Consider the following 24,880-nt stretch of genomic DNA (forward strand, 5'->3'; position numbering starts at 1 on the left):
TTAAACAGCAATGCTCCCCGCAATCCCCGTATCACTTGACGTCGAATCTGCTAGTTATCTGTGCTTTCAACACAACACATAAACACACTTCTGAAAGGAACCAAAGGCAGAGCCCTAGCTTGCTTGTTACCCGGACACGAATGAAGATACCCCAATTCCTGGCAAATAGGCAGTGATTGCAAGAAGAGGAGGACTTGGGAGTCATATTTTGGGGTGTGGGCAGCTATCCTGCTCCCCCTCTTTAGGTAACCTCGGCTCCTTTACCGGGCAGGTCTGGAATGTACACGTTATATTACCTTGTATACTCGTATTTTTATTATTATTATTATTATCAAAAAAAGAGAGAGGCAGTTTTCATTTAGGACATCTATGGCAGGAAAATCGTCCGCCTCTCCCGTAAGTGGCGGGAGGAGGCGAAGAGAGGGCTGTTGCAGGATTCCCAAAACCGAGCTGTTCCCTGCACGGGGGGGGGGGGGGGATTATAAGGTATAGTGTTGGTTACTTCGAAGACACAGCACACAGCACAACTCCAGGAATGTTACAGAAGATCACAAAGGGTAGAGGTTCTTCCCCGCCGCTGGGATCAAAAGAGAGCAGGCAAAGAAATTCCCGACACCCTAACACACCGCAATCTAGCCCAATGTTACAGCGGTTGCAAGAGGTAAAGGGTCGCATCCAGACCAAGCTGGGCACTCACGGCATCCCACGAGGTGTCTTGAAATCTTGGGCCGTAAAAGATTGCAGGCAGGGCGGGAAAATCCACAGCCCAAGACTGTTCCAACGTTAGTATCCGGATGACATATTTTATTTTAATTTTTTTGCATGGGGAGGAAGTGCGGTGGGCAGAGTGCCTTAGGAGTTTCTGAGCCCAGCTAAGTCGGGAGAAGGGTTAAGGATGACGGGGAGTTATTGGTCCTTGAAGATTTTAGTTAAAAACCAAGACACTGAAAAAACACTGTCAGAGAGAGAGAAAGAGAGAAGTTGGGGGTTGGCAGGAGAAGAGGAAGGGGGGAAAGATTCCATGACACATGGAAAGTCTAGTAATAAATCTACAAACAGACAAAATATATTATATTATATATATATATATATGTATAAATAACAAATCAGGCTATTTACAAGACACCCACACGCAATGCACACCCACACATACACACCGGAGGGGAGGAGGGGGTTCGGGAGGGTGTAAGGGGCGTATGGAGGGAGGGCAGGCGGGGGGGGGGGCGGCTGGAAGATATGGCTGAGATCTAGAGGAGGGGGGATGCTTTGCCCCTCACGCTGCTCCCGGCCGTTGCTCCTGGATGAGAAATGGCTCCATAAATTCCATTAAGTGCTGAAGTAAACTGCAAAAGGAGGAAGGGGAGAGGGTAAGGGGAGAAAGGACTGTTAATAACCTCACGAGATTCTGCCGCCCCCAAACTATATCACTCCAACTCAGCTGTTAGCCAAAAAATAAAAAATCTGTGCAGCAAAGTTGGTCCAGGCAGCCAGGATGCGGTTGCTAAGGTAACCCACCTCCCAGAACACACACACACACACAAAGGATGGATGCTACCGCCTTCCAAAGGTGGTCCTTGACTGGAGGAAGAAGCCAGAACAGCCAAGCCAAGTTCCCACCGCCATTCAAGTCTCCTCACCTCTCCCCATCCCCTGCCGACATTTGTGTAACCCTTTCAAAGAGAGCACCAACATGCAACTCCTTGTTGCAGCTCTTTTCACAACCACCCTGTAAGGTGGTTGTCTTGACTGTACCGGCTAACGAGGTGCCCTGGAGTTTGGATTTGATATCCCGCTTTATCACTACCCGAAGGAGTCTCAAAGTGGCTAACCATCTCCTTTCCCTTCCTCCCCCACAACAAACACTCTGTGAGGTGAGTGGGGCTGAGAGACTTCAGAGAAGTGTGACTGGCCCAAGGTCACCCAGCAGCTGCATGTGGAGGAGCGGGGAATCGAACCTGGTTCACCAGATTACGAGTCCACTGCTCTTAACCACTACACCACACTGGCATCAGAGCAAAGGCCCGACCGGACAGGTTCTATAGGATTCCTGCAGCAGCCAACCTAGTTCCTCTAAGAAGCCTTCTAGCAGGCTATGGACCTCACGCCTAAACGCCAGGCCCTAAACAATATCCACACCGTTCCAGAGCCCTTCTAGAGATCCCAGCAGATGTCAAGGCAATAAGCAACTACAGTGGTACCTCGCAAGATGAATGCCTCGCAAGACGAAAAACTCGCAAGACGAAAGAGTTTTTTGTTTTTTGAGTTGCTTCGCAAGACGAATTTCCCTATGGGCTTGCTTCGCAAGACAAAAACGTCTTGCGCCTGTTTCTTAAAACCGTCAATGCATTTCCTATGGGAAACCGTGCTTCGCAAGACGAAAAATTCACAAGACGAAAAAACTCGCAGAACGAATTAATTTCGTCTTGCGAGGCACCACTGTATTTTACTTTCAAAAGACAACTGAAGACGGCCCTGTTTAGGGAGGTTTTTTAATGTTTGATGCTGTATTGATTTTAATATTCGGCTGGAAGCCACCCAGAGTGGCTGGGGAAACCCAGCCAGATGGGCGGGGTATAAATAATAAATTATTATTATTATCAACACCGTCGCATCCAGATTTATGAGCCACCCACGTGGCGGCAAACGAGACGCCCTTACAATTCAGGGGCCACAAAGACAGGCAAAGTGTTGCCTTAAAGAAAATGGCGGGAGTCAGCAGTCTGCCTGAAAACCAAACTCCCTCAGCTCAATTTCTGCAGTTGCCTCTCACGGGGGGAGCGGAACTCTGCACATGCTCTTTTCTGGCTGCTTTACTTGCTCCGGCACTAAATGCTGGTATTGGGAAAACAGGCACAAGCCTCGCTCTGGTGGAAGAGTTTGCTCTGTAGAGAAGAGACTGGCAGCCCTGAGCCTTTTCTCAAAAGCAGCAATGCTTTTTAAAAAACAGAATCTTTTCCCCCTGTGGCTGTGCAATCCTGTCCCCCAGAGGTGGGGGACCTGGACCCAGAACGAACCCAACTGACTGTAAAGACAAGACAACACGTCCCACCCCCAAAACATGGCCTTCACTACGAGAAGGTGAAACTCACCGATGATAACGATCAAGATAATGGTGCATATCACCCCCAGGATTATCATCATCTGCAATTGGGAGAGAAGAAGGGAGGGGGGAGCGAGAGCATGAGCTGGGAAAAGGAGATGCAACTGGTCTCTGAGAACAAGCAAGGGCGGGAGCAGCTGAACCCCATTCCCTGCCTATGGGGGCCTTGCAAGTTGCTGCAGGAGAAGGACCCAGAGCAATATTGTGGGGGGGGGGGTGTTCTAGGACCATGGGGAAACTGTCAAGCTCCTTTCTTATTTTTGCTGTTGTATGATGGCTGTTGTTTATGTGATCTTCTTGTATTTACAGTACTGAAATGTTGATATATACTGTATTTATACCGTATTTTTCGCTCTATAGGACGCACTTCCCCCCTCTAAAAATTAAGGGGAAATGTGTGTGCGTCCTATAGAGCGAATGCAGGCTGCACGGCTAAGCCCAAAGCCAGAACAGGGAGACGGAGCGCTGAGCAGCGCTCTGTCTCACTGTTCTAGCTTGGGGATGGCTGTGCAAAGCCTCTGCAGGGCAGTGGGGTAAAGGCACCCCGCTGCCCCGCGGAGGCTTCAAAGGCTGCGCTCCAGGGGCTTCAGGCAGCTATCTGCAAGCCTTCGGAGCGCAGCAGGAATTCCTGCTGCGCTCAGGCGGCTTGCTGATAGCCGCCTGAAGCCTGGAGAGCGAGAGGAGTTGGTGCACACCGATCCCTCTTGCTCTCCAGGCTTCGCTTCGCTGGAGAGGCGCTGCACAGTTTTCCCTCTCTGCGCAGCGCCCCTTCAGCGAAGCGGAATGAGAAATGGAAGGGGCTCCATTTCTCCTGCCGCTTTGCTGAAGGGGCGCTGAGCAGAGAGGGGGAGATTTTTTCCCCCCTGTCCCCCCCCTCCTATGGTCTGGTGCATCCTATAGAGCGAAAAATACGGTATATTGTACGTTACCGTAATTTCTATCGTCTTGCTGCGCTATGTTATCTATCATGAAAATTGCTTTTCCACTGTTGGGTTTTCCAAATGCCTGTTTTCTTTGTCGCCAGCTGCTCTGAGCACAATTGTTTTTGCAGAAAACCAGCATTCAAATAAAAGAAATGAATGAATCAATCAATGAAGTGAGTGAACACCAGAAAGCCCTTCCGGGGACAGATCCTGCAGCTTAGCCCACTGGGTAGCGACACACTGCACCACTCACTTTCCTTTCTCCAATTTAAAGATTCATCCAGGGGGAATCTGCACATATACTGTATTTTTCGCTCTATAAGAAGCACCAGACCACAAGACGCACCTAGTTTTTGGAGGAGGAAAACAAGAAAAAAAATATTCTGAATCCCAGAAGCCAGAACAGCAAGAGGGATCGCTGCGCAGTGAAAGCAGCGATCCCTCTTGCTGTTCTGGCTTCTGGGATAGCTGCGCAGCCTGCATTCGCTCCATAAGACGCACACACATTTCCCCTTACTTTTTAGGAGGGAAAAGGTGAGTCTTATAGAGCGAAAAATACGGTGCTCAGGGGGCCTGTGCTCTACTCTTAAGTTTTACAAGTCTGAAGATTGAAACACGGGTTCTTGGGGGCTGGGCGATGCTGAGCCTTCTCATTCCCAGTTAAGACCTGCACGGCCGTTTCGGCAAGGAAGGGCTTTTAGCACCGCATTCAAAGGGCGCCCGTGTGCCTGCTGCTCTTTTCAGGTTACCTTTAGATTCTTCCACCAGTACTTGCGCTTGAGCTTGGCTGCACTGGTTTCGAACTGGGAGGCCCCCGCCTGCAGAGCGTCAGCGCGGTCATCCAGCTCCGAGAGCTTCTGGTCCCTCTCGAGAACCTTGTCCACATTCACTCGCATGATGTCCACGACCTGGAAGAGAAGCAGGAGAAAGGCTATTGTCAGGGAACTGCCATCGGAGCGGGAGGCGGAGAGGAGGCTCCAGGTCGATGGTGGAGAGGGTCCCAGTAGGGGGAGAGGTAGCCCATCTGCTGGGGAAGGAAATCAGTGTAACACCAGTGGAGAAGGGGGCAGATGGGGGAATCGGAGAGGTGGCTCCAGGACTCTTCGCAGGAGACCAGCGGAGAGGGGACAAGTGCTCCGTTGCCCACACCCACTTTGCGCAGAAAACTTCCGCGTAGGCAGAGTAGGAGGAGACTGGGCGTCAAACAGCTTCTATGCTGGAAGAGGTTTAAGAAACGCCCACTGACAGATTCTGCCAGCGACTGAGGCAGCCACGAAACCTGAGGCTGTCCAGACAGAAAGGGTTCAACCAGGCAACCTAGCCAGGAGTAACGGCAACTTACGCACGAGCAACCCCTAGAACCATTACAGCTATTATTCTTCTTATTCATTTATTTGGGTTTATATGCTGTTTTCCCCTCCAAGATGTGCAAGGTTCAGCACGTAGCTCTCCTCACAACGACCCTGCAATGTTGTGACTGGCCCAGGGTCCCCCCTCCCTGAGTAAGGCCACTTCACAGCCGACTGGGGGTGCAAACCCTGCGCTCTCCCAGGTCACACTCTGGTTGTTGTTTTTTTTATAAATATTTTATTAGGTTTTACAATAAATATAAAGCGACAAAAAGTAAAACACAACACAACAAAAAATAGAAAAATACAATAACATATAAACACAAAACAGCAAAAAATATGAAAAAGAAAAATAGAAAAAAATAAAAACAATTTTTATCCTCATTAAATTCTTTGCATTAACTTGTTTCTCTGACCTCCCCAGACCTTCCTTCTCTGTATTCCAGATCATATATTCTATCAGCAAATTCCTTCCCTCTGTCCTAATTTAATTTTGTCATAATTTTAATATCTTAATATAATTACATTTCCTTATATCTTGAAATATTTAATCTTTTTTAATCTTTAAACTTTTTACTAATAACCTTTTACATTCAATCTGGTGTCATCAAACATTCATTATCTTATAGTGTTTCTGTAAATAGTCTTTAAACTTCCTCCAATCTTCCTTCACCATCTCTTCTCCCTGGTCTCTGATTCTGCCAGTCATTTCTGCCAATTCCATATAGTCTGAACCATTACGCCCAGGGCCGGATTTAGGTTTGATGAGGCCCTAAGCTACTGAAGGTAATGGGGTCCTTTATATGTCCAGATGTCCTTTGTCAACAACAAATTGTCACTGTTTTTTGTGTTGAATATATGATGTAGGTTAAAAAAATATATATATTTTAAATTTTTTTGTGGGGCCCTCTATCGAAGAATGGCAGATGAAGATGATGGACTATATGGAACTTGCCAAACTGACTGGGAGACTCCGAGACCAGAGAGAAGAGACAGTGGAAGAAGATTGGAAGAAGTTGAAAGAATATTTGAAAAAAATATGTTAATATTTAAATCGTAGAATAGCTTTGGGAGTGGATATAGGCTGCAGGGTTAGAAGTAGAAGACACGTGTATTTTAAAATAGTATTATGTGTAAGTGATAAAATGCGAAGATTTTTGTGGTAAAAGCGTGATTAAAAAACATGGTTAAAAATTATGATATATGCTAAAGATGAGGTAAAATGAAAATCAGACGGGGGGGATTTGGGGAAGCCCACCTAACAATGTTTAGAAAAATAAGGATAAGACAAGAATTTGTTTGTATTGTTTGTTTTTCTGTCTGTGTTGTTTAGTTGTACAGTGGTACCTCGCAAGACGAATGCCTCGCAAGACGAAAAACTCGCAAGACGAAAGAGTTTTTTGTTTTTTGAGTTGCTTCGCAAGACGAATTTCCCTATGGGCTTGCTTCGCAAGACGAAAACGTCTTGTGCCTTTTTCTTAAAACCGTCAATGCATTCCTATGGGAAACCGTCAATGCATTTCCTATGGGAAACCGTGCTTCGCAAGACGAAAAATTCACAAGACGAAAAGACTCGCAGAACGAATTAATTTCGTCTTGCAAGGCACCACTGTATTACAAAATGAATAAAAAATTGGGGGGGGGGGGAGAGAGAGTGGGGCCCTAAGCTATAGATTGTTTAGCTTATACATAAATCCGGCACTGATTATGCCACACAGCTTCCAGTACAGCTTCACACTTCCTCCTGGAGACCACTGTAAAGACGAGAGGCCCACAGGCTTCTGTCAACCGCAGGGAACTCTGTAGGGGGACACAGAAGGAGCCAGTCCAATCTGCCCCACCCCAAGATCTCTCACACAAGCACATGGGCTGAAAAGCTGAGAGAGGGAGAGAGAAAATAGATGCAAGACGAACCCGTAGGCTGTCTCTGGATTCCCCCTCAACTCTCACCTTGTGGCAGCCATGCCATCGGGCTATCCGAACTCTTCCCTTTCCCAGCTCACCATTGCAAGGCAAAGGTAAAGGGACCCCTGACCATTAGGTCCAGTCGTGGCCGACTCTGGGGTTGCGGCGCTCATCTCGCTTTGTTGGCTGAGGGAGCCGGTGTACAGCTTCCGGGTTATGTGGCCAGCACGACTAAGCCGCTTCTGGCGAACCAGAGCAGTGCACGGAAACGCCGTTTATCTTCCCGCTGGAGTGGTACCTATTTATCTACTTGCACTTTGACATGCTTTTGAACTGCTAGGTAGGCAGGAGCAGGGACCGAGCAACGGGAGCTCACCCTGTCACGGGGATTCGAACTGCCAACCTTCTGATCGGCAAGTCCTAGTCTCTGTGGTTTAGTCCACAGCGCCACCTGCGTCCCTAAGGGGTGTGTAAAGTAAAGGTAAAGGGACACCTGACAATTGGGTCCAGTCGTGGCCGACTATGGGGTTGGCTGAGGGAGCCGGTGTACAGCTTCCGGGTTATGTGGCCAGCACGACTAAGCCGCTTCTGGCGAACCAGAGCAGTGCACGGAAACGCCGTTTATCTTCCCGCTGGAGTGGTACCTATTTATCTACTTGCACTTTGACATGCTTTTGAACTGCTAGGTGGGCAGGAGCAGGGTCTGAACAACGGGAGCTCATCCCGTCGCGGGGATTCGAACTGCCAACTTTCTGATCAGCAAGTCCTAGGCTCTGTGGTTTAATCTAAAACCCTCCATTTGTCAGACTCCGACTCCCATCAACAAGGGCAGGGAGGAGAGGAGTTGCAAACCAAACCAGCCTCATCTGGAGATTTGCAGGTTCCTGACGCCTGCTTGTAAGAACCTGCTTTTTTCCTCTTCCCTCCCCATCACATTTTCTTTCTGAGGGTAGAGAAGCAGCTGCACTTTTACTGAACTTTATAAGCTGCCTTGGGAGCCTCTTCTGCTTCAGAGTGGGGTGAAAATTGCTTTGGATAAATGGAATTATTCCCCTGAGCTTTTGCATAAGTGACACCATGACCTTTTGCAGAATTCTGCTGCTGGCTGAGGCAACTGCTGATCTCAGTCTTAAGTCTCATGACTGTTTCATACTCTCCCGTTGTAAGCAGCCTTGAGTACAAATATCGGGAAAGCCAAGGTGGAAGTATTTTAAATATTCTCAACAGGCGCGAATGATATCTCTAAAGCACATGAAACTCTCACAAGTTTCCAGAGGGGGTGAGAGAGGAGACTTCTGGCGGTCGCTAATAAGGCCTGGCTGATGAGCACAGCCAAAATTTGCAACACAGGGTTGTATTTTATTTACAGAAATATTTCTGTACCACCATACCACTAAATAGCACGATGGCGTATAATGCTAAAGCGGTAAGATGCAATTAAAAAAACAAAAATGCAGATAATCGTTAAGGAGAATGGCTGATCAAAATAAAAATTGAAGCACTGCAAAGGCCTGTCAGCATTATTTAGTTATTCTTTATCAACTGAATTATGTCCCACCCTTTTTTTTGGTGGTGTACATGATTCTCCCCCTCCTCAATCGCCACAACAACCCTGTGAGATAGGGTTAGGCCGAGAGACTAGGACTGCCCTAAGGTCACCCAGTAAGCCTCATGGTCAAGCAGGGATTCGAACCCGGGTCTCCAAGGTCCAACACGCAAACCAGTACACCACAGAGCCTCTCAACATGAACAAGTCATTCAAGAGAAAGCCAAAAATCGTTCTGTTTAACCACTTTGAGGTTGGAATGATTTTAAGCGATTAAATAAAATAAAATCAAGCGGTATATAAATTTTAGTTAGGAAACAAACAAAAACTGAGCGTGCCTGCTGGATCTCTGCCAGGAGTGTGTTGCTGGCACTAACTCCCCAAATTCTTGTTAAGGCTGACTAGGCCTCTGCAATATGGGGAACATCTTAACAGCAGCCCATTCAGATGACCTCAGTGATTGACCTAGGTGCAGGGGTCAGCAAACTTTTTCAGGAGGGGGCTGGTCCACTGTCCCTCAGACCTTGTGGGGGGCCGGATTATATTGGGGGAGGGGAATGAACGAATTCCTATGCCCCACAAATAACCCAGAGGTGCATTTTAAATAAAAGGACACATTCTACTCGTGTAAAAACACCAGGCAGGCCCCACAAATAACCCAGAGGTGCATTTAAAATAAAAGGACACAATCTACTCGTGTAAAAACATGCTGATTCCCGGACCGTCCGCAGGCCAGATTTAGAAGGCAATTGGGCCGGATCTGGCCCCTAGTTTGCCTACGCCTGACCTGGGGTGTTACGGGTTCAGGCGGTGGCTGCATTGCTTTATACTTGTCCCTTGATCATATCACAAAGTAGTTGCATTCTATGTTATAAATCAAGCACTGCTGGGAATTGTTTCTTTTTTGTTTTCCAATGTATTTTCTGTGTAAGTTTCCGGGCACAATTCAAAGTGTTGCTGCTGACCTTTAAGGCCCTAAACGGCCTTGACCCGCATTGTTCAGCCTGGACACTGAGGTCCAGCTCCAAAGGTTTTCTGGTGGTTCCCTCACTGCGAGAAGTAAAGCTACAGGGAACCAAGCGGAGGGCCTTCTCGGTGGTGGCGCCTGCCCTGTGGAACGCCCTCCCACCAGATGTCAAGGAGATAAACAACTATCTGGCTTTCCAATGACATCTGAAAGCAGTCCTGTATCCTTTCAATGTCTAGTGTTTCACTGCTGGAAGCTGCCCAGAGTGCCTGGGGAAATCAAATCAGGTGGATGGGATAGAAGTCATAAAATGAGTAGTAGCAGCTGCAGCAGTGGCAGTATTTTCTTATCAATTAAAAAATGGGTGTGGCCATTTTTTTATTCTGAAAGTGTGGCCCAAAGAAAAAGTGGTCTACAGTGACTACCAGTGATTTTCTTGGGTTTGGGGCAGAAATCTCTCCCCGTCCTACTGGAAAGTCCATCAGATACTGAACCGGGGAGTTTCTGCATGCAAAGCAAAGGCTTTATCACTGAGCTACAGCCTGTGTGTTTGTGCTGTATGTAGGTATGGACTTATTCCATGCTCTCCTCCCACCTGGCGCTGTGGGTTAAACCACAGAGCCTAGGACTTGCCGATCAGAAGGTCGGCGGTTCGAATCCCGCGACGGGGTGAGCTCCCGTTCCTCGGTCCCTGCTCCTGCCAACCTAGCAGTTCGAAAGCACGTCAAAGTGCAAGTAGATCAATAGGTACCACTGCGGCGGGAAGGTAAATGGCGTTTCCGTGCGCTGCTCTGGTTCTCCAGAAGCTACTTAGTCATGCTGGCCACATGACCGGAAAGCTGTACGCCGGCTCCCTCGGCCTGAAAGCGAGATGAGCGCTGCAACCCCAGAGTCGGCCACGACTGGACCTAATGGTCAGGGGTCCCTTTACCTTTTTACTCCTCCCATCCTAAGCAATTATGTGGGAAGAGTCACCTTGCAACCCCCCCCCCTCTCCAATCCAACAGAGGTGGCAAGGAGAAGGCGGCTACTCTCCCCCAAAGTGCCCAGCCCCACACTCCTCCTTGCCCACGCGACTGACCTCATCAACTTGAGCCTGAGTTTGCTGCAGCCTTCTGTTGCTGGTGAGGTTGGGAGGTGGGGGAGGAGGGCCACCCCCCTCTCCTCCGGCAGCGGGGGGCGCGGCGGCAGCGGGAGCCGACCTGCGGGCAAGAGAGAAAGCGAAAATGGTAATCATCATCATCATCTGCCCGCCCCGACTTCATCTCACATTAAAAAGTTATAGGTCCCAGCTGTCTTCGTAAGGACAGCTTACACCATAAAAACATAACTTGGAAGACACAGAAAGGCAACTGTTCTCAAAGAAAAGAGAAATGTAATTCATAGATTCAAGCCAAAAATATATACAGTGGTACTTTGGTTCTCAAACGCCTTGGAACCCAAACAAGGCAAACCCAGAAGTGTTCCAGTTGCGAACTTTTTTTGGAAGCCGAATGTGGTCCATTTTGAGTATTTCAGATTTGAGTGCCACACTTCTATTTTGAGTGTTACGCTGAGGTCTGTCTGTTTTTGCTATTTATTTAGCCTTTTTGTGGCTTTTTTTGTTTTTGTGAAAACCCAGTTCAGCTACTGATTGATTGTGTGACTGCAGTACATTGTTTATTGCTTTCATTTTATGGATCAATGGTCTCGTTAGATAGTAAAATTCATGTTAAATTCCTGTTTATGGGGTTGTTTTTATAAATTTGGAACCGATTAATCTATTTTGCATTACTTTCTATGGGAAAGTGCGCCTTGGTTTTGGAACGCTTTGGTTTTGGAGCAGACTTCCGGAACGGATTAAGTTTGAGAACCAAGGTACCACTGCATAAAAGAAAGACATGCAATGAAGGACTGGCCTGGAACCCACTGGCCCAAAGGTCAGATTCAACCTTCACATTTGGCCTCACACAGCCGTAATTAGGCTTGCCACCTGAACTGCAACACATGGGGATATTTTAGAAGGGCGTGTCACAGTGAAGAGGGGTTAACACTCCCTATAACCCCATGCCACAATTCGGTTTGGGGGGTGGAAAGCCTTTATGAGGTTTTGTGATGCATGGGGGCAGGCCTGGGGTATTTTTTGAGAGGGGGCGCTCCCTAAAAGGCCATATGTAAATCAGGTAATAAACAGCCATTAAATGTCTATCGCAGGTTATGAGCAAAGAGGTATTTCACCCTCACAAGGAAAAGCCTCCTCAAAGGTAGTTCTGGGTCCAACACCAGACAGTCAACCTCTAAAAACAAAAGAAAGCATTCTACCAAACAAGCATTGTGGGGGCATTAGCTGAACAAATATTTAAGAAGCATGGCCTTCTTTGTGGTGGCACTACAGCCCTGGCGGATACGCGTCTGTCTCGTAGACAGAAACTGAGAGCATCCTTTTGCAGATGCAGACACTGAAATCATAATATTTGCAACTTGCTTTTCTGTTTCTAATTTTAATCCGAGTGCTGCTTTTAGACTCTGCTGCTTATACTGTAATCCATATTATATATTGATTTTTATAAATACAAGTTTCTGTTAACCTTCATTGCATCATCCATTCTCGGTTCCCTACAAGCAAGAAGAACAAAACAAAATAACAATGCCACCAGCCTTGCATTTAAGTTCCCAAAAGTGATGACATAAAGAACTAGCAGCCATCAAAACATTTAGGAACCCGTCTTCCTACATAATTGTGTTACGTCAGTTGTCATTACATTGATGGCCCAGAAAAAAACTAAAAACAAAACAAACAGAAACGCTTGTTCTGCTGTATTGTTTTTAACACTCAATTGGGAGCCGCCCAGAGTGGCTGGGGAAACTCAGCCAGATGGGCGGGGTATAAATAATAAGTTGTTGTTGTTGTTGTTGTTGTTGTTGTTATAAACTCAGACTTGCTACAGGCAACTTAATACATACAGTGGTACCTTAGTTGACGAACTTAATCTGTTCCGGAAGTCCGTTCTTAAACCAAAGCATTCTTAAACCAAGACATACTTTCCCATAGCAGCGGAGGACTCAATTTACAAAGGGAACACGCTCAACAGGAAGCGGAACAAGTTCTTATTCCAAAGCAAAGTTCACAAACCGAAACACCTACCTGCGGGTTTGCAGCGTTCTTAATCCAAGTTGTTCATCAACTAAGCTGTTCTTAAACCAAGGTACCACTGTACAGGAATTACCTCCACCCCATAATTGCTCAAAAGGGCTTTATCTCTCTATCTTCAGGGGGAGATTCATGACTATCTTTCCCAACAAATACGGCCAGCCGTATCCATACTGGCCACTTTGAGCAGCTTCGGGATTCAGCTTCTCTTGGTACGGAATTTGGTTGTCTGTGGCTACAGAGGTTTTTGAAAATCGGCCCCAGGGCTTGCAAGTCCTGACATCACACAGGCACAGGCACCTGGCCGAAGCACCTGACCAAATGGGAGACACACCTTGAGTTCCAAGAGTGAGGAAACGATGAGATGCCAATGGAAGAAACTAAAATAAACACCCACATCGTTGGCATGCGTCAAAGAAACTGTACAAACAGAGGGCAGGGAATTAACACAACACCTCTTAACTTCTGCCAGAATGATAATTTGTCAAAATGGGTAGGGTCAGGGGAGACAGAACACCACCCCTGAGAAAATGGATAACTAATAGTATACAACGGTACCTTGGTTCTCAAACGCCAAAAACCCGGAAGGTAAGTATTCTGCTTTTTTAATGTTTTTTCAGAAGCTGGACGTCCATTGCAGCTGTTGGCTATTGTTTCCGGGGCACCTGCACCAATCAGAAGCTGTGCCTTGGTTTTCTAACATTTTAGAAGTCAAATGGACTTCCAGATCAGATTAAGTTTGGCGCTTTTGTTTTTGCTATTTATTTTGCATTTTTTTTTGAAGCTTTTTTTGGTTAATTTTTTGTGTCTGTGTGGAACCCAGTTCGGCTACTGATTAATAGATTGATTGTGTGACTGTGGAAATAGAAAAAAGCCCCCCATCCAAACAATGACTATCATCAGTGCAGGCAAGAAATTTATTTATTTTTTAAAAAATTATCATCTACAAAAATGTCTTATTTATTTTATATGACAGTACATTGATCATTGCTTTCATTTTATGGATCAATGGTCTCGTTTGATAATAAAATTCATGTTAAATTGCTGTTTTAGGGGTTTTTTTAAAGTCTGGAACAGATTAATCCAGTTTGCATTCCTTTCTATGGGAAAGCGTGCCTTGGTTTTGGAACGCTTTGGTTTTGGAACAGACTTCCAGAAAGGATTAAATTTGAGAACCAAGGTACTCCTGTACATGGTTATGCTTACATATACGGTGAGAGAAACAGAGAGGGCAGGCGGCAAGACAAAGTCTCTATCGAGAAATCTGAGTCTTTTTATAATGCACTCAAGTCACAAGGTAGAGGATAATGAAAACCCATCTGTGTTACTTGCAACCTTGTGATATTAATTTATTATGTCCTGTTTCATTATGGAAATTTGTTCCTCTATGTTTAGTTCTAGCTATCTCTTTCTAGTTTTATTTGGCCTCTGTTATTACACTTTGCTATGTTGTAAGTAAATATATGTAAATAATATATGATTAAATAAATATAAACCCCTATATAACCCCACCCATAGCTTCCCAAGTGCCCAGCACAAACCTACCTCCCCCATCAGCATTTTTTTTAAAATGCCACAAAAACTGAACAATCTAAAAAAAAAAAGACAGTAACTGCAATGCAACCCCCCCCAAAAAAAGACAACCCTTTTTAAAGCAAGAAAACAGCAACCAGCCCCTGCCAGAAAAAATAGGATCTGCTGGGCATTTGGGGGGCAGGGTCTACACTACAAAAACTCTGGTGGGTTTAAGATAACAGGCTATAATTAGAGTCCAGCGAAGCGAAGTCACAACAGCAAGCGAAAGCAGCGATCCCTCTTGCTGTTCTGGCTTCTGGGATAGCTGCGCAGCCTGCATTCGCTCCATAAGAGGCACACACATTTCCCCTTACTTTTTAGGAGGGAAAAAGTGAGTCTTATAGAGCAAAAAATACAGTAAGTGATGCAACTGGGACCTCTTACATCGTAGAATGACTCCTCCTTCCCTCAAAAAAAGAAAAATGCCCTGCACATAGAGATGTAGCACATTCCATACCCTTTTAAACTGTGACTCTTTTTTAGGAGGGGTATTACTGGATTATTGCTTTTATTTTTTATCTTATATACTGTGATCTTTTTATGTGAACCGCCCTGAGACTTCCGGATATAGGGCAGTATATAAATTCAATAAATTAAAATTTTGAATAAAGGAAAGAAGAGGCTCACACTAGCACCCTCTCCACTTGCATATTACCTTTTCTATAGGCAAGGGACTTTCCCCACAGGCAAGTCACGTGAAATGCTCCCGCCCCAACCCCGAACAGTCTGAAATGGTACGGCCCGGATGCAGGACTGGCTAAATCTCAGCAGCTGTGGGGGAAGTTGCCAAGGAGCCGGGCATGACTGGCAGGAGAATGAATGATGCAAAATAAGCCAATGTTATGGCTTATATGTTAAGCACGTACACACACAGCTCCAAGGGCTATGAGGCAGAGCGACAATGCTTTGTCGACAAGGCTGGAGAAAATCCAGCAGAACTCTTCTTATGTTCTTAGGCCAATTAAGAAATTTCTTCCTTGTTCTTTTTTCCCCCCGTTGCATTTTTAAGAACACCAGGCCCTGCTCGACGTGTCAAGGACAGAGATATACAGTGGTACCTCGGGTTACATATGCTTCAGGTTACATACGCTTCAGGTTCCATACTCTTCAGGTTACAGACTCCGCTAACCCAGAAATAGTGCTTCAGGTTAAGAACTTTGCTTAAGGATGAGAACAGAAATCGGGCTCCGGCGGCAGCAGGAGGCCCCATTAGCTAAAGTGGTGCTTCAGGTTAAGAACAGTTTCAGGTTAAGAACGGACCTCCGGAACGAATTACGTACTTAACCCGAGGTACCACTGTACGTGGAACCAGTTTCGTTTTGTTTCTCTCACTCGCTTGCTATTCTTATGTTTTCATTTAAAAAAGAAAAAAAAGAAGCACGTTAAGCCCCAGTAGGAAGGTAAGATTGACGATAAATGCAGTAGCTAACGGCTTGAACATCTCTCATGATAATGCGGTTGGGATGGTCCATGGACAGAAGGGGAAGCAAATCGGTTACGTGCAGGAGATTTGGCCAAGATGCTAAGTAACCATCGAACCACCTCCAGCTCCGAGCAGCACACCTTGTTATTTCTGGAACCAGCACAACCCCCCCCCCCCACCAAGAACGAAAATGAATGATGGGAGAGAGCACCACCCCTCCGACTTTTGAGGGAAGCACTGGCCACTGGAAGACAATAAAATAAAACAAATAGTATTGCAATTCCATTTTGCTTTTTCCTCCATGGAGCTCAAAGTGGCATGAATGGTTCTTCATTTAATTTCCCCAGCAACCCTGCGAGGTAGGCTAGGCTGAATGGGGATTTGAAGACTTCTCTTCCAGATCCTTTGTTGCTGTTGTTTAGTCGTGTCCGACTCCTCGTGACCCCCTGGACCAGAGCACGCCAGGCCCTCCTGTCTTCCACTGCCTCCCGCAGTTTGGTCTAACTCATGCTGGTCGCTTTGAGAACACTGGCCCACTATCTCGTCCTCCGTCGTCCCCTTCTCCTTGGGCCCTCCATCTTCCCCAACATCAGGGTCTTTTCCAGGGAGTCTTCTCTTCTCATGAGGTGGCCAAAGTCTTGGAGCCTCAGCTTCAGGATCTGTCCTTCCAGTGAGCACTCAGGGCTGATTTCCTTCAGAATGGAGAGGTTTGATCTTCTTGCAGTCCATGGGACTCTCAAGAGTCTAGTCCAACACTAACGACTATGGCACACTTGAGGCAGGTTATAGGTGTCCAGCCCAGATAAAAGCACAAAATCTGAGCAACTGCTGTATAGGCTGCAAAAGTTATCACCTGCTAGTTCAAAGAGAGGGAGGTACCTTCGAGGTTGGCATGTGAGTTTGACTTCACTCCCCCCCCCCCTGCTCAGCTAGCTGCATGGAAATTTCTCTGTTGAGGGGAGGGAGGAACTGTGCAGTTCAAGTTACCAGTCCTCAGGAAGGAAATGCAAGAAGCATTCACTCCGAAAGGGATAAATCAACACCCTCCAGCACCAGCTTCTTCCAAAAAGCCATTAGAGATACTTCAGAAAATGGGCAGAGCACTCTGTGCATTCAGGATTTGAATTTAATCAACAAAACCCCAGGTTTTAAAGTGCTGGTATACATACATAGATTGGGGCACGGGTGGCGCTGTGGTCTAAACCACAGAGCCTAGGGCTTGCTGATCAGAAGGTCGGCGGTTCGAATCCCCCCAACGGAGTGAGCTCCCATTGCTCAGTCCCAGCTCCTGCCAACCTAGCAGTTCGAAAGCACGTCAAAGTGCAAGTAGATAAATAGGTACCGCTCCGGCGGGAAGGTAAACGGCATTTCCGTGCGCTGCTCTGGTTCGCCAGAAGCGGCTTAGTCATGCTGGCCACATGACCCGGAAGCTGTACGCCGGCTCCCTCGGCCAATAAAGCAAGATGAGCGCTGCAACCCCAGAGTCGCAACTGGACCTAAGGGTCAGGGGGCCCTTTACCTTTATACATACATAGATAAATACCCTGCTGGTCTCTGCCCCTTTCCTCATCCCATTATCGTGCAGGGCGCAAGACAGCAATAAAATAAAATAAAATAATTCACTACTACCAGCTAGCTAGAATTCCAAGTGCAGATAGCATTGCACACTTAAATCAAATGTTGCGCTGAGAAAAACAGGAGGCGGAAAATGCACTACTTTGGCCTTTGCGTGTGCATGAATGGGAAGGGGCACCAGAAGAGAACAGGCAGCAGGGCACAGACCCGGGAAAATGATATAGCTCAGTGGGTCTGAGCATGTGCTTCGCACGTGAAAAGTTCCAGGTTTAATCCTCAGGGGGATAAGGCTATATGAATTCCTGGAGAGCTGCTGCAGATCAGTGTGGTCTATATGAAGCTAGGTGGACCAACTGTCTGACTCAGGATAAAGTGACTTCTTGAGTTTCCATCCAGGGAAAAGGTAAAGGGACCCCTGACCATTAGGTCCAGTCGTGGCCAACTCTGGGGTTGCGGCGCTCATCTCGCTTTATTGGCCGAGGGAGCCGGTGTACAGCTTCTGGGTCATGTGGCCAGCATGACTAAGCCGCTTCTGGCGAACCAGAGCAGCGCACGGAAACGCTGTTCACCTTCCTGCCGGAGTGGTACCTATTTATCTACTTGCACTTTGATGTGCTTTCGACGTGCTAAGTTGGCAGGAGCACGGACCAAGCAACGGGAGCTCAGCCTCTCGCGGGGATTCGATCCGCCAACCTTCCGACCGGCAAGTCCTAGACTCTGTGGTTTAACCCACAGCGCCACCCGTGTCCCCATCCACCCAGGAGCTCTCCCCAATTCAAAGAATCGGGAAGAGAGAAGAACCTGGAGCTGGCTGCTGCCAGTCAGAGCGGACAAAACTGGGCTGAAGAATGAAAGGCCTGAGGTCCGTGTGAGACGGCAACTTCCCTAGGACACAGAGGGGATCTCAGTAGCCGCCTGGCCTCAGGAAACAGGAAACGTGCAGAACTGCAGAGATCCTCCGAAAAATAAACCCTTTAAAAACCTACTTGGCGATAATAAACCGGCCAGGAATTCATCCTCCAATCAAGTGGCATGTACCAAGGTAATTTAAGTAATTTATACATCAGATAAAGGACAGGCTTATCGCTTGGAGGCAAATGCACATCCAAAGTCTGACTTTGTTATGCCAAGTCATTCGGTAAAGACAAGGGTGAAGGTTCAAGGGTCAGGGTCCCAAAGGAGGCTTATAAATGGGCAGTGGGGGGCATTGTTGTTGTTTAGTCGTGTCCGACTCTTCGTGGCCCCCTGGACCAGAGCAGGCCAGGCACTCCTGTCTTCCACTGCCTCCCGCAGTTTGGTCAAACTCATGTTAGTAGCTCCGAGAACACTGTCCCACCATCTCGTCCTCCGTCATCCCCTTCTCCTTGTGCCCTCCATCTTTCCCAACATCAGGGTCTTTTCCAGGGAGTCTTCTCTTCTCATGAGGTGGCCAAAGTCTTGGAGTCTCAGCTTCAGGATCTGTCCTTCCAGTGAGCACTCAGGGCTGATTTCCTTCAGAATGGAGAGGTTTGATCTTCTTGCAGCCCATGGGACTCTCAAGAGTCTCCTCCAGCACCAGAATTCAAAAGCATCCATTCTTGGGCGATCAGCCTTCTTTATGGTCCAGCTCTCACTTCCATACATCACTACTGGGAAAACCATGGCTTTAACTATATGGACCTTTGTCGGCAAGGTGATGTCTCTGCTTTTTAAGATGCTGTCTAGGTTTGTCATTGCTTTTCTCCCAAGAAGCAGGCATCTTTTAATTTCGTGACTGCTGTCACCATCTGCAGTGATCATGGAGCCCAAGAAAGCAAAATCTCTCGCTGCCTCCATTTCTTCCCCTTCTATTTGCCAGGAGGTGATGGGATGGATGTGACTGCCTTTAGAAACCCAAGGATTTACATCACAGAGTGGCCCCGCCTACTTTTGCCTCTGGCCCCACCCACCACTCCCACATGGCCCGCAGGAGCGAATGTGGCCCTTGAGCTAGGAGCGGGGCCCCCACAGATGTGACAAAAGCTCTCATGAGAGAGGAGTTATATCTGTGGGGTTGGTGGGTGTTATCTGCAAGGCCAAAACATGACTTCACACCAGATAAGGAGGTGACTTGAATCATCTTCAGACTACCCCTTTGTTTTAAAGGCACAAAGGATGTACTTGTTGTATCAGCTGCTCAGAACAAAAGGTTTTGTTTGTTCTATATTAGGCAATTCCTCTTTTTTCCTCCATTTCCCCCCCTCCGGTCAAGCCATCTGCTGAGGCTCCATGCGGCTAAAGGCACATCTTGACAGGCTGGGGAAAAATCGATCGATCAATCAATTGATTCATTTCCATATAATGTGACACAAATCAGCCACGGATGATCCTCACGATTTAGGCAAGCCCACACCCACTCCCTGCCTCAGGCCAACCAAAGACAAGCACAGGCAAAGCCGTAAAACATTCCTGTGGTCTAGTAACTTAGTTAATTTTTATAATGAAATGTTTTTAGAATGTTGGATTATTTGATTGTTTGATTATTTGATGGTTGTTAGCCGCCCTGAGCCCGGCTTCAGCTGGGGAGGGCGGGATATAAATAAATATTATTATTATTATTATTATTATTATTATTATTATTATTATTAACTTGGTCGGTCTTATTTTCCAAGGCTGCTAAACATCAGGAGAGGGGAGGAAAAAAACGAAGGGCGCAAGATACGAGAACCACAAATCCACGCAATGAATACCGAAAATTATTTGCACATCCTGGGACAGCCTCAGAGATCGTACCCGTCTCCTTTACAAAACCCACCTTCCAAATTACGGACTGCCAGAAAAGGCAGTTTCAAGTAAAGCGGAGGGGGAGAAGAGATCAATTCATTGAAAGCAGGGCGGGGGGAGATTGAAGGGCAAAGTGAGGGAGGGTATTTGATCACAGCACTAGGCCTCTCCTCTCTCTGATTCAACCGAACCACACACCCTCAAGAAGAGACCCAGGGGAAATTACAGACCACTCCTAGGATGGGAATGTGTTTCAGGTTCAGAATCACAGCATTGTAGAGTTGGAAGGGACCACGAGGGTCATCTAGTCCAACCCCCTCCAAATGCAGGAATCGTTTGCCCCATGTGGGGCTCGAACCCACGACCCCGAATTTAACGGGAACACTCTCAAGTCACTCGGACCCATTAAGGGTTTTTGTCACTATTTGGAGGGGGTGTTCACCACAATTACTTCTGGTACAAGGTTAAATTTTTTAAGTCCTCAGACCTTTCAGAGGAAGAACTGGGAGAATCAGTGTCTCCATGTCTCTCCCTGCCCTTCTAAAAAGAGGGGAATTATTATCAAATCGGAGGATGCTAAGAAGAGATTAAAAAGGTGAACAATTACATATGCCAGTTCATTGGAGGAGAGAATGCTAAATGGCATGATTTGGCATGTCCCCTCACCCAAATCCGTTATTTTATTTGGGTGCACAGATGCTGTGTGACTAGATGGCCCTCGGAGTCCCAACGCTACAATTCTATGACTACAACTCCCATCATCCCCTGGCAGTTTAGTCAAGGATGATGGGAGCTGTGGTCCCACAACATCTGAGGGCACCACCCCTTCCCCAAAGTTTAAGAAGGTTGCTTTAAGGCAGGGGTTCCCAAACTTGGGTCTCCAGCTGCTTTTCTCAGACTACAATTCCCATCATCCATGACAACTGGTCTTGCTAGCTAGGGATGATGGGAGTTGTAGTCCAAAAAAACAGCTGGCGACCCAGCTGTTTGGGAAATACTGTTTTAAGGCATATAGAGGAGATGGAGGGAAGGGTAATAATACTGCTGGCAATAAGTTACGTTCATTAAAGAGAGAGAGAGAGAGAGAGAATATGTTGTTGCACGAGTGTTATGAAGAACTGTTTAGTTTCTCTTTCATATATAAACCTGCTAGTTTTGATATATTTTAAATTCACAAGCTGGACACATGATATTACTGAGCTATCATCTGATTAAGTACACAAGTCAGGTCGGTAGGCCCATTTAAAAAAAACCCCGCTGAAGACTCCAGTAAGCTCACATCAAAATCTGTGGCTCATCTGTGGGATATTGGTGGATTTTTGTGGATAAAATATCGCTGTAGGTCTACACAGCATAAGCTTTATTAATACTCAGGCAGAAAAAAAGTAAGCATAGTCAAACACAGCTGTGGGGGGAGTGGAAACGATGTAAGTTTATAATTTTTGCACCGGCTGATTTTTATTATTTTAAATCTCATTACAAAATCATCATCTGCTAATTTAGCAGCTGTTCTCTCTGTGCTTGAGCTCACAATATTCCCACAAGGGGGCAGGGAGAAAAGGGAGGCCACAAGGCACGGAAGCGCCACTTGGAACCTCAGAATGTTATGGCAATTATTATTATGTATTAAATCTGCATACTGCCCCCTCCACTTGTAGATCTTAGGTCGGCTCACAACGCAGAGAGCCGTGTTCCATTTCTTCAGGAGCAAAATCCCCAGATTTCACCACCAAAATGCCTGCCCCCCCCCTCCTTTGAATTCTTCAGCCCCGAACGAATTCTAGACCATCTGTGTGCATGCAGAGTGCAGCTCCCTCGTCAGCCAAGCATGCCTCAAGCATTTCTGCAGCGGACTCAAAACCATCTTGCCCTCCCATCACCCTCTCATTTTTAAAGAAATTTGCCAGAAAAATCTCCTAGTCTCGCTGAACATCTGTTCCTGCCAGCCATCCTGACACCCCCTTCAACACCCCTCGATTCTTGGGCATGCACACCACCGTAGCCCCCAAAATGCACCCACAACAAATGCCATATATATATATATATATATATATACTCATTCCTTTCCCCTCACCTTCCCCCAATCCCTCCACACCTTGTTCTCTCTCCCTTGAACCTGCCTGTTTTTCTCAATTACGCACGTACATTTCCTGTCCATAACACACAGACCCGACTCTAAATCTTACCCCCCCCCCAAAAAAATCCAGCCTTACCATCTCCTCCACAATGTCATCCCCATGTCCCCATCTCCACCCCCTTTCAGAGCTTAGGAAGATTTTTGGGGAAAGACAACACAAAATTCTTGAAGGATCTACATCCCCCCCCAGAAAGAAAAACAGAAAATTTCATATTGGGGGGTGGTCTCTACGACTCCTTTCTATGGTTCACAACGGGAGCCCACACCACAAAGATGCCAATCACAGCAAAGAAAGGAAGCTGAGGTTTTTGCAGAATAAAGGGGGGGCATTCCACTCTCGCCCTCCTGCCACCACAAAAGAGGAACAAACACAGCAAAGGTTGAATGAAAATCAAGGAAGTGACAACTGCCTGGGAATAAAGGGTATTTTTAGCGTCATCTGTCTGCCTGCTTGCGTTTGCAAAATCTAAAAATACTCAAAAGGGTGAATATGGGAGGGGTGGCAGGTCTTAAACGTGCCCCCCCCACATCCCCATTATTTCAGACGTGGCGAGGGGCCGTATCTAGTGCCTTGCTGAAAAGGAAAAATGGAAAGTGGGGGCGCTGAACACATATATCTGGTCAGATGATGCTTTCAGAGCACACCCCCCCCTGTCGATTTCAACCATCAGAGCATTTGGCATCCACTGGCGTTTGTGCGGAGGGGGGTATCGCTGGGCACCCACCACCACCATATACCTAACACCTGTAACCAAGGGGGGGGGGGGTCTGTTAATTTTTTACACTGACACAGGAATCAGTTAATCGCCTCCAGGTATGCTAATGGAGGAGAAAAAAGGGAGGGAGGAAACAGGCACTCCCATTTAAAAAACAACAGCAGAAACATTATATGCAGGCAGATTTTTTTAAAAATGTATTTCATGCTAGCTTTTTCCTGCAAAATATATTTTAAAAGGAAAAGGCAATTCTTCATCAAAACAGGCAGAGATTAAATGGATGGGGACAAGATTAAAGCGGAATGTCCGACTATTTATTAAAATCACCTTCCCTAGATCCTGGCTACATCAAGAAGATTTCGAGAGGGGGGGGGGATAAAACAGGGCTCTCCTATACGTCCTCCCCCAAGGAGGAGAAGGATCATACACGATGACCTCATTTATTTCTCGCTATCTTAGGGGAAATGCAACACCGCATGTTGTTTATTTCTCTCCTTGCCTATTTTAGGGGGCTTTCTCCCCCCCACACTACACGATTGAAGTGGGGGAGGGATGAGATGAGAGATGCAAAATTGCAACCAGTTGATCCCTTTGCCTGCGGAAAGATGCGAGGTTTGGAGAGGAGGGAAGGGGGGAAGCTTGGCGCTGGCGGGAGAAGCCCCCCCCCCGGCCATCTCTTTCAAGGTGGAGGAAGGCTCATCGCCCCCACCCCGCTCGATCTCTTCCAGCCGCCTCACGTCCTTGCCCTGATCCCCCCCCCTCCTTCCCTAGATCGCCTTAGGCTGATGTGTGGGTGGGCGAAGAGAGACACAAAAGGATAACGCGCTTTGGCGTGGGGGATGGGGGGGCAGCGCAACGTTTCTCCATGCATTTCTCACCATTGCGCTCCCTTCACCCAGCCCGACGCCCTGAAAACCGGGTTGTTTTGCAAAGGACGGCGGCCAAGCCCTTCGCCGCCGCTGCCTCCTCCCCCTCCCCAAAATGGGGGTCCAAACCCAATGCACAAACACTAATGCAAGCCGGGGGTGATTGCACGCCATCGATCTCGTTGCAATGACCCCCCCCCCCTTAAGCACCGATAAAGGAGGAAAAACCACCCGCGGGGGTCCATTGCGTGGGCGGCTCTGAGCCGCCTTCCCTCCCTCGCGCCGGCGAGCAAACGTCAAAAACCTCTCTTTTTTCACATGCACCCGCCTCTATGCACCCTGAAGAGCATTGCTCGCCCCGCGGCGCTTTGCAAATCGGGCGCTACTCACATCTCCGGGGATGCTGGTCGAGGCGGTTGCGGGGCTCGGAACGGGGCTGGCGGTGGCCGCGGCGGCACCTGCTGCTGGGCTCGCGCTCACTGAATGGTGCGGGACCGCTTCGGCTGAGTCGGGAAGATGGCGGCCGAGCTGCTGGCATCCGGGCACTTCGGAGAAGCGAGCAGGACTAGGGAGGAGGAGGAGGAGGATGAATGGCACCGGGAAAGGGAGGGGCGGGGCAAAGGGAGGGGGGAGCACCTGCGCGGCCGCCATGTTGACTTGCCTCGTTTCCCTCGCAGCAGGCCTTTGAATGTGACTCGCTTACCCTCCTTCGCCACCATTGATGACCAGGGAATGGAGGGGGGAGCGGAGAGAATGAAATAAAACGAAATAAAATAAAGTAAAATTGTGTCCAATACAAAATGAGGGATGTGTGTGGGAGAGAAAAAGGCAGGAAAAGCACAATGGCAGGGTCACCTCACAACCTGAGGGAACAACTCTCTCTGTCCTGCCTTGCTGCTTTAAGCCTTTGTTGCTGTTGTTTAGTC

General features: G+C 47.4%; 1 protein-coding gene across 2 annotated transcripts; it reads right to left on the minus strand.

Moving 5' to 3' along the window:
- Positions 1 to 689: 689 nt before the first annotated feature.
- VAMP2 (vesicle associated membrane protein 2) lies at positions 690 to 24,513 on the minus strand. Of its 2 annotated transcripts, XM_083410889.1 has the most exons (5): positions 24,345 to 24,513; positions 10,872 to 10,992; positions 4,773 to 4,931; positions 3,090 to 3,141; positions 690 to 1,343 (listed from the first exon to the last, which is right to left on the minus strand). In XM_083410889.1, coding segments are annotated over exons 1-5 (351 nt in total). In that variant the 5' UTR covers positions 24,347 to 24,513; the 3' UTR covers positions 690 to 1,326. The 2 variants fall into 2 exon arrangements, with proteins under 2 accessions (XP_083267015.1, XP_083267014.1); XM_083410888.1 differs by lacking the exon at positions 24,345 to 24,513 and having other exon boundaries at positions 10,872 to 11,051.
- Positions 24,514 to 24,880: the final 367 nt, after the last annotated feature.

The sequence above is a fragment of the Podarcis tiliguerta genome (assembly GCF_965153285.1).
Source record: "Podarcis tiliguerta genome assembly, chromosome: 13".
Lineage (NCBI taxonomy): Eukaryota > Metazoa > Chordata > Lepidosauria > Squamata > Lacertidae > Podarcis > Podarcis tiliguerta.